General features: G+C 35.8%; 2 protein-coding genes across 3 annotated transcripts; one reads left to right on the top strand and one right to left on the bottom strand.

The window, feature by feature from the left end:
* Positions 1-371: 371 nt before the first annotated feature.
* On the bottom strand, positions 372-2,689 carry LOC137828949 (transcription factor bHLH113). 2 transcript variants are annotated; one of them, XM_068635720.1, is made up of 5 exons: positions 2,029-2,689; positions 1,800-1,910; positions 1,538-1,600; positions 1,321-1,440; positions 372-858 (listed from the first exon to the last, which is right to left on the bottom strand). In XM_068635720.1, exons 1-5 carry the CDS (start codon positions 2,392-2,394, stop codon positions 691-693), a joined length of 828 nt encoding a protein of 275 aa, XP_068491821.1. In that variant the 5' UTR covers positions 2,395-2,689; the 3' UTR covers positions 372-690. The 2 variants fall into 2 exon arrangements, with proteins under 2 accessions (XP_068491821.1, XP_068491820.1); XM_068635719.1 differs by having other exon boundaries at positions 1,800-1,919; positions 2,029-2,530.
* A 4,240-nt stretch (positions 2,690-6,929) lies between these two features.
* Positions 6,930-9,090, top strand: LOC137827815 (uncharacterized). The gene has a single exon (XM_068634155.1). The coding sequence runs from the start codon at positions 7,336-7,338 to the stop codon at positions 8,908-8,910; it is 1,575 nt and encodes a 524-aa protein (XP_068490256.1). The 5' UTR covers positions 6,930-7,335; the 3' UTR covers positions 8,911-9,090.
* The last annotated feature ends 338 nt before the right edge of the window (positions 9,091-9,428 follow it).

The raw sequence follows: 9,428 nt of genomic DNA on the forward strand, positions 1-9,428 counted from the left end.
AAAAGATGCAAAAATCACAAATGGTGATTTGGCCTATATTAACTCCGATATCACACTCATACCAATGAAGTCACGATCACGCGTATTGCACCAACAGTGACGATTTTGCACCACCATTATTTTGTACAAGACTCCAAACACAACCACAAAAAACCCCGTCACATATGACGACACCTACAATAAAATACGCTAATACGATTGTTTCAATGATGTTGTTTATGTAAACAGAGGTGAAATTTTAAGGAAACCAAAGAGTAGATTATTGTGTGTTATGGAATATATAATTTGATTAGCGAAATTTACAGAGAAAATATATAATAAGGAATCCTAGAGTCCTAGTTGAGGGTTGAAGGCCACACATCCCTAAATCCTAGATAAAATATTTGGTTGGTTCCTTGTATAGAATAATGATAATATATAGATATAGATGTCCTGACAAAAGGACCCCCAAAAGAGATGTTACATATTTAAGGACAAAATCATGACCTCTGATTTGTACCCCATGTGTGAACTTTGAACCACTCTTGTTAATTGTTATCACTCTTTTCCATTTCCTGCAGTTTACCTCCTTAACCATCCATCTCCATATAAGCTGTCATATTGAGTACAACTCCAATTTGGGCAGACATAGGAACCCATTTCCCAAAAGGCTACAAATTTTGAAAAGGATTCATTCATCTTCGTTTCTTTTCACTGCTTGCTTGATGATGGTGAAACCTTCTTCCCTATTGCACCAGGTGACCAGAAATCAGCACCGTTGCTACTCGCCACGTGTACGGTGCATCCCACAGGGATCAAGCACAGACCCCTACTCCTCAACTCCTTCTTCACTTCCTCTTCATTGTTTTCTCCGTCCCCCTGAAATAACGCACACACAACAAATATCTTCAGTCATCAAGAGTTACCTTAAATGGCAAAGTGTCACAGTGTTGACTCTGTTCAGTCACCCAAAACCAGCCTCAGCATTTTCAAGTAAGGTGATATATGTGCGCTATTGTCCCCATCAAGCGGGCCCTGCACTCACACCTTTTCTAGATTTTGTTTCCCAGTAATAAATCATAGGATCAAGGTTTTTAAAACACGCAATTGCATCCACAGTATCGGGGTTTTGCTTTTGCAACCACAATTGTCACTGCATTTGTCTACCGTTTTTCATAATGTAAAAGATTGTGACAAAAATTTGGCTGTAATTGTGACATCAGTTGCATTTACCAACAGTTTTTCACAAAGTCAAAGATGGAGACAGAACCATGAATTGAATTAAAACCTTTGCAAAATAAAGAAGAATGTGAGAATGATGAGAGATGGGATGGGACTCACGTGCTGGTGTTGGTCTGAGGAAGACAAAGTTTGCAAGTAAGGAGAGCACAGGACCTGAACTTGGTCATGAAGAAATCTTATATAGCCCATGGCCTCGTGAAGCACTGATGCTGTATCTGTCTGCACATGCAGTTGTGATCAACATTCAAAAATGTCAATTCATCATACACATTGAGCACACAAATTTACAAAATTCAAACTTTAACATGTTGGCTACCTTGCCGAAGGGAGAAACAAGCTGTTGTAACGCTGCGATTCGTTCCCCGAGCTTCTCCTTCCTCTGATATTCCAAATAATTTCGTCAAACTACATGAAACTATATATGATACAAGACAATGATATAAAACTTTTTAAAAAGCACACGACATTTTTTATCAGAAAACGACAGGCCGTGGGTCTGTGCGTTGGAAAAGTTTAAGTTCAAAGTGAAGACAGAAAAGAAAACGACATGCAAGCAATCCATGGTTGATTTTCCTCACCTTTGCATGTCCGGTTGAGGTGGGGTTCTCTGCTTTGGTCTTCTTAGTTTGTCTTTGGCCTCCAACACCAACCTTGGTCACTGGCTCTTGTCCCAACCCATTCCGCTTTTTCTGCAAACTCTTCAACAAAAGACAAAATGAAAAAAAAAAATAGTATTGGAACAACACCACCATGACTATTCCCCAGCCCAGTTGCCAACCAAGAAAACAGAGACAAAGTGCGACATACAGTGGACTTGGGTAGGGAATTGAAGCCGGTGTTGGTGTAGTTGGAGGAGGAAGCAGAAGAGGAATCGCTGGAAGTGATGACAGATTTCTGAGGGGTGACGGTGGTGGGAGGAAGCGAAAGGTGGGGTTGGTTTTGATGGTTTCCAAAGCATAGCATTTTGGGTGGCTTGTGAAAGGAGAAAAGTGGCGACCGGGAAAGGTTGTTGTGATTGTAAGAGGAGTGGTCCTGAGGAAGAGGCAATGCAGTGGCATCGTGGTGGTCATGGTGATGGTGATGGTCATGGTCATCTCCGAATAGTAACTGAGAAAAAGTGGTCCCTGTGGGTGCAGTGAAATGGTGGAGTTCAAATTCGTCCTTGGGCTCCATGGAAAAGGAGTTGGAAATGAAATGAATGGGAAAGAGAAGGCGAAAGAGAAAAGAGAGGGTTATGGGAGAAAGAGAGGAACAAGTGTCAAGTGTGAAAGAGGGTGGGAAGACATATGTAAATGTTTATGTGGTTACAGTAGAAATTGGTAAAGAAAAATGTTAGAGAGAAAGCAAAATGAAAATGAAAATGAGAGAGAGCCATGGGATGGGATGGGCTGGGTGGGGTGTGGGGAAGTGGGTTCTTTCCGAGAACGGCTTCGGTTTTCGGCAACCAATGGTCAAAGCCACCTGGCCCGAGAAAACCGTGTTTGAGCCCTCCAACGCCTTTTTTCCTCTCACCGCTTCCACTTTCCTCCAACCTCTTCTTTCTTACCTCACCAACTTACCATTTTACTCTTTCAATTTTTGTATCAATTCATTTGTCATCATTTTCCTTTAGAATTTCTTTCCTACAAAAAAATAAATAAATGGAAAAACTTTCTAGTTTTACAGATTTTTTTTTGCCAATAACTAATTTTTCAATTATTTTATAAAATAGTTTTAAAAATGTACCGGAAGACCTGTTGCTTGATTTTAGAGACGGATCGCGTCAAAATACATTTAAAACACACTTAATAAATGACAACAATGACAATTATGATTATGTCTCATCCAATTTAAATGAATCTCTAAGAGATCAGCTAACATTGATTTTATGGAAGATATTTTATTAAAGATATTCTTCAAATATACCAATATATGTCTCTGTAAATTAGGGATTCGATTATAAATCAATTAGCAACTAATATTTGATAGATTTGGTTCATCACAATAAGAAAAAAGGTCCATGACTAAAACACTACAAACAAATTATTCTAGGTGTAAGATATGTTTTAATCAGTTTTTACTATATACTCTTAGCATATTTTACTTATTTGATTCTCAAAGTATCTTTTTATATCAATCTCAACCGAACATCAACAATTAAAAAATTAAAAATTAAAAAAACAACAAACATATTAACAATTGTATGATAGAGTTACAAATAAAAAATATATATTTATAACAGAGAAAAGTGATTTTGATTTTTACTTTTAATTACAAATTTTGAATCATGGTCATATATAAAAGACCAATTTATTTATACCAGTACCACTTCACCACCATTATCTCACAGTAATATATTTCACATGCAGTACTTGTGGGACACCACTACAATTTATCTAACATAATATATTGAAGAAGGTTTATCAAGCAAAACAAAATAGTTATGTCTCTATGTATATAAAAGTATAAATTATTGTTACTATTTCCTAATAATGAAAAATAGTGAATTTTGGATGTATTAATTAGTATATTCATTGTTATTACGCCTACACGTAATTTTGATTATTTATGGACTAGAATGAAAACCAATTCATCAAGTTTTGATGGGCCTTTGATCCTGTTATTATTACTAAGCTTGAGACTGAACTTTTGGAAACATTGTTATCCCCTCAATGAACCTAACTAAAAGAATAGTATTTATTATCACAAATTATTTTGTATTTTTTAAAGATTAATATTAATTAAAAAAGTAAGAAAATTTCAGCCAATAATATAAGTTATTATATCAAAAATAGATAAGTATATACGGCATCCATAAATGTTCATCTTGTCACATAACAAGAAAATGAGAAAAAGTTATAAATAAAAATAATTTAGAAAAATTAAGACATAAAGATCTTTTTTTTTTAAACTACTGTATTATTATCACTCTATATGATCATTTTATTTTAAAAAATAACAATTGAATTTAAAAATATTTTTAAAAATATAACAATTAAATCATTTAAAAATAAAATTATTTTTTAATTTAACACGCACATTATATTATTATTAAATTTGAGTTGTAAATTAAAAATTTATAATTTTAAATTTTTTATTAAATTTAATAAATCATGGCTGGTTAGTAAAAAGTAACTATTTGGTTATAGATTATTATAAAAATAAATTGGTTATGATAATTATAATATTTGATAATAAATCATAGCTAGATAATAATTTTTGTATTCAGACTTATATATATATTTTTTATTCACTTTATTTTAGATTTTTTTTTTTTTATTTTTATTTTTATATGTTATATAGCTAGAGACTTATGAGTCCATATATTTAATACTTTAAAAATATATTATATTATTTTAATATAAAATTATTTTCACCGTTATTTCTTTAAACATACGGATTTTGGTGTATTAAATTTTTTATTATAGTGTTAATAAAAAAATATTTACATTAGTTTATATACTACGATATATTTTTTTATATAATCAATCTGGAATCTCCAACTATCTATTTTCATATATTTAGTCAACAAATATTATATTAAGTATGTGTCTAATTTTCTCCTAAAATATAGTAATAATGTTAATTTTTCAAATCTTAGAATCACACTTTAAATTATATATTAATACACTCTTTCTTATTCACTTTTCCCCTTTTTTTTAAGTATATATTGTGCTTTATAAAAATATTGTTATGTTAAATACTATTATTTTACACAGTGAGACTGAAACAAGATCGATGCTACCGTATTAAATACTCATCCTTATTTAGATGAATAATATGACGAGGATCTAATAAAACATATATCATGATAAAAGAATAAAGTGATATTCAAAATATCGTAGTTACGAAAAAAAAAAATAGTTGAGTGTGGTGAAATGTATAATGAAGTTGGCAAAAGATTAGAAGAGTATAAATGTGTCTTTTTTTTGTCTGCAACTATTTAATTGAAAGTTTCTTCCTTATAATGAGTATGAGAATACATTATTAATAGAGTATATTAAAGTTGAGTGTACGATGAATCTAAACTTTTTAGGTGTATTTTTCTTAAATTAGTCATTTTTAAACATTTGCATATGTACTACTTTCAAACGTTGCCAATGAAATTGATGGCAACTTGTTTTAAGCTTGGCGATGCATTAATGAGTATTTAATTGTTATTATTTACCATGCACAATATTATAGCTATTAATGAGTAATTGCTCTTCTTCTAGTGCATTCTTTGCCTCTAAAATAATAGTTTTAGACCTGATGTATTTTGTTTTATTCTCTAATAAATGTCCTCTTTCTTATTTATTTTGTTTACTTTCTTTAAGAGTAGGAAAGCAAGTGATTTGAAATCCATAGTTTAATATATTTTTTCAATGTAATTAAATTTAATCAGGTTAAGTTAAATTCAGTTTATTCTTTTCTAATCAGATTTTAATGGGTAAGGTTTAGGTTGAGACATTTTAAAAAATAATCATTTATTTAAAGAAATCTCTTAAAGTATTTTTTTTAATAATTATAATAAAATGGCCATACTTCATAAATAAATGATAAAAAAAAAAAAAGTCATTATAAAATTATTAGAAAAGTACAATTTTTATCATATATATTATGTGGTCAGGTTATAGCTCATATTCATTAGGTTTAAAAATTGTAAACTTATTTCAAACACAATTTTATTAAAAAATTGGATGATTTGGATAATTTTAGAAACTAAAAAAAATTGGTTTATAAATTAGTTTTTATTATTGTTAAATTATTTTTAAATTAGTATCTAATTAGTAATCAATGTTTCAACTACTAATTATTTAGTTTATAAATTTGGTCTCTAAAACCTTAGTTGCTAATTAACTATTTAACAATAATAGAAACTAATTTAGAAACCAATTTTTTGTAGTTTCTAAAATATCTCTAATTTAGTTACCATTACAACTAATTATTTTGGTCTTTAAAAATTGTTCCTACTAGGGAGATGTGACTTACAGAACTATTGAAGTCTTCTTCTCCTTCCTTCGGTCGGGCAGGTGACTGGGTGATGAACTGTGATTCTTCTCGTCTTCTTGCTTATCCTTCGGTACTCGGCACTCGGTCGTCGGGCGAATCACCGGATGGTGGGGGTACCTACGAAGACACTCCGACGCTCAAGTCAATAAAGCGGGTGGTCAGCTCTTAGGTAGGTGAACGGTAATAAATGACATACCTTACTCCTTGGAATGCGTGCTATTTATATTATTCTAATGGGCCTACCTTGTTGGGCCCGCTTAGGGTTGCATTACCTAATTCTTGATGATAGATTAACTTCACTGATCTTGGTTTGAGCGTTAGCTGTAGTAGGGATCAGCCGTCGGCCAAGTTCCCATGGTGTGGGTCGGCCATCGGCCAAATTCCACTGGCCTTGGTCGAGTCATATAAGGTATCGGCCAAGTCTTATAGGGTTTCGACCTTTCGACCAAGTCTTTTAAGGTCTCGGCCTCTCGGCCAAGTCTTCTAAGGTCTCGGTCTCTCGGCCTTTTGGCCAAGTCTTCTCATGGCCTCTTAGTCGTTTCGGCCAAGTCTTCTAAGGTCTCGGCCTCGCCCATACCGGTAAAAAATGAATTTCTATTTCATGATTTTCTTGTAGTGATATAAGCATTACAAAGATGAAAAAAATGGAAGAAAAAATAATTAAAATTTGTTTATGTTTTTAAATTTTTTTTCATTATTAAAATGCTTACTAAGATGACTGGAGGGTTGTAGAAAAGACAATAAAAAATAACTTGTTTTATATATTGATTTGTCTGATTGATAAAGAAACTTGACTGGGGCACACGTGTAAGGCGCAAGACCCCATAATGTAACCGTGACAAAACATGAGTCTACGTATGCAGTTATCACATGGCCATGAAGAATTTGAACTGAATTCTACAGCCATAGAAGTAGCAGAAGATGAAGACAGAGAAAATGAAATCAAAGTGGCGCCATTAATGAATCCAAACTAAACCTCAAATACGACACAAAGCGACCCTTACAACCACCAGTTCCTCATCCCTGCGTGGCTCAAACTGCTTCCAAGTTGGCAACTCCGTTATCATTCGTTCGCTCCTTAAAACCCCGTTCACCCTCTTCACATAACCTAAGCTTTCCCCATACACTCCACAACCAAACACCATGGATATTTGGTCCTGGATATGCGAGCTCCCCAACTCGGTGGAGTGGACCGAGTCTGACTCGCCACTCGTCTTCGAACTGGCGAGTGAAGAGAAGGACAACTCAGCTCGTTCCATCCACCTGAAAGCTGAGAGAACCTCCGGCTCTGACTCAGAAGCGGTGGTCACCTTCACCGTATGCTTGCAAGGCTTTCACCCACACAACGCCCACAAGCCTCTCTGGGTCTCCGAAAAGTGCCACCTTTCATCACAAAACCCCTTCCTCCCTCTCCTCCTCCAACTGCTCCAAGAAATCATATCCCACTCACCCAATGCGCACGATAGCACCTGCCCCCGCTCCCAGCTCCAGAAACTCAAGCCCGACCCCATCGCATGGATCATGGACTCCCACACACCGGAGTCCCTCTCCACCTTCTTCAACCTCGTCTTCACCATGCGCCTCTTCTGGCTCTGCGCCTTCCACGCGCCCCCGGAAGCCGGCTCCCTCTACTTCCACTCCCTCCTCACTCCCACCCTCGAAACGGCCTCGTCCAAACTCGCCTCCATCCTCCGCACCTTCTTCATCACCGTCGGCGTCGACACCGAACTTTGCTTCATGCGCACCCTCGGTTACATCATAACAAAACTTCACATGATAAAAGAACTGAGCACCGGGCTAGGTTTAAAAACGCTTTTGCCTTCTCCCAGATTCTCCTACGCGACGGAGGCTCACGGTCTCTGGATTCTGAAGGGTTACTCCCCGGTGATGAGCATGAAACTAGCGCGAAGCAACGCTAAAAAAAGTCAATTCTGCGGCATCGACGCCAAGGAGTCAATTCTCCGTTACGCTCTGGCGCACCACCAACTTGAGGCACACGTGCAGATAGAGTACAGCGTTGGATTCCGCGACGGGTTCATCCACGTTCGTGCACGTGTGGACAACATACGCCTCCAGGTGGCGAGGTTAGGTTTCAACCAGAACGACGAGGTGGATTTCGTCGAGGAGAAGCACTTTCCGTCGCGGGTCCGGGTGTGGGTTGGCCCGGAGATCGGAGCTACTTACTGTGCTGGGCTGAGCCTGGGGCGGTCGACGGAGAACAAAGAGAGCGAAGTGGAAGTCCAGAAGGTTGTGAAAGGTAGTTTGGAGAAGTCGCAGGGCTCTAACGTGGTAGCGTCGGCGAGGTCGTCGAGGAGGACGCGGAGTAGGAGTTGGAGAATGGACCAAGAGGCGGAAGGCAACGCAGCCATATTCGACGTGGTTTTGCATGATAGTGGTACGGGTGTGGAAGTGGGGGCGTGGAAGGGCACAAGTGAAACGGGTGATGCGCATGTTAATGGACTGAGAGGGCGATATGTGAGGGGAAATAGAGCGTTTACTAAAAGCGGAGCGGTGGTTATCGGCGGCGATGAATATGGAGAAGAAGTTGGGTGGAGGCTGAGCAAAGAGATGGAAGGGAGTGTGTTGAAGTGGAGAATTGGCGGCGAGTTTTGGCTTACTTATTTGCCGAACCAAACACAGGCTTCTTATTTTGAAACTAGGTATATTGAGTGGTGTGATGAAGTTGACTTGCCTCTTATTCCTGGGAAAACAACTTAGCTGCTGAGAAGTTTCTGTACAATTAGCTTTGAAATTAGTGTGTTGGTTGTGCTTAAGTTCTATATGTATTTCTAACAGATGTTTTATCTGTCTTTTTATACTTCCGTATACAACTACAATGTAAGAAAAATAAAGTTTAATGTTGATATACTAATAAACTTTTAAATGTTTTTCACTAAACTTGTTTCTTTTTTTTTAAATCTATCTCTTATATTGAATTTTAATACATCTTCTTCAACATCGATAAAATATGATAACATGTATAAATGATGAACATTTTATTTGGAAATTTAATTTCTATATTTTCCCGTTGCAATTTGGTCGGGGCTTCACCTAGGTATATAAATAAAATAAATTAAATGCAATCCCATTTTTTATATTATAACTTGGTTTTAATTACTTTTTATCTATATACTTGTACAATCTTTATGTTTAATACTTGAATCCTAAAACTATTTATTTTAATTTTTACAGGGATAGTTGTAAGTAATATAAAAGATAAAAAAAAAACTTTTTTT

Source organism: Phaseolus vulgaris, chromosome 7 (assembly GCF_000499845.2).
Source record: "Phaseolus vulgaris cultivar G19833 chromosome 7, P. vulgaris v2.0, whole genome shotgun sequence".
Classification (NCBI taxonomy): Eukaryota; Viridiplantae; Streptophyta; class Magnoliopsida; order Fabales; family Fabaceae; genus Phaseolus; species Phaseolus vulgaris.

What these genes read in the sequence shown, in the direction of transcription:
- LOC137828949 (XM_068635719.1), bottom strand. Translation starts at nt 2,394, where the DNA reads ATGGAGCCCAAGGACGAATTTGAACTCCACCATTTCACTGCACCCACA. An exon ending in ATTCCCTACCCAAGTCCACT is followed by an intron (nt 1,920 to 2,028) that starts GTATGTCGCACT and finishes CTTTTGTTGAAG; the next exon opens with AGTTTGCAGAAAAAGCGGAA. An exon ending in CCTCAGACCAACACCAGCAC is followed by an intron (nt 859 to 1,320) that starts GTGAGTCCCATC and finishes GCGTTATTTCAG; the next exon opens with GGGGACGGAGAAAACAATGA.
- LOC137827815 (XM_068634155.1), top strand. Translation starts at nt 7,336, where the DNA reads ATGGATATTTGGTCCTGGATATGCGAGCTCCCCAACTCGGTGGAGTGG.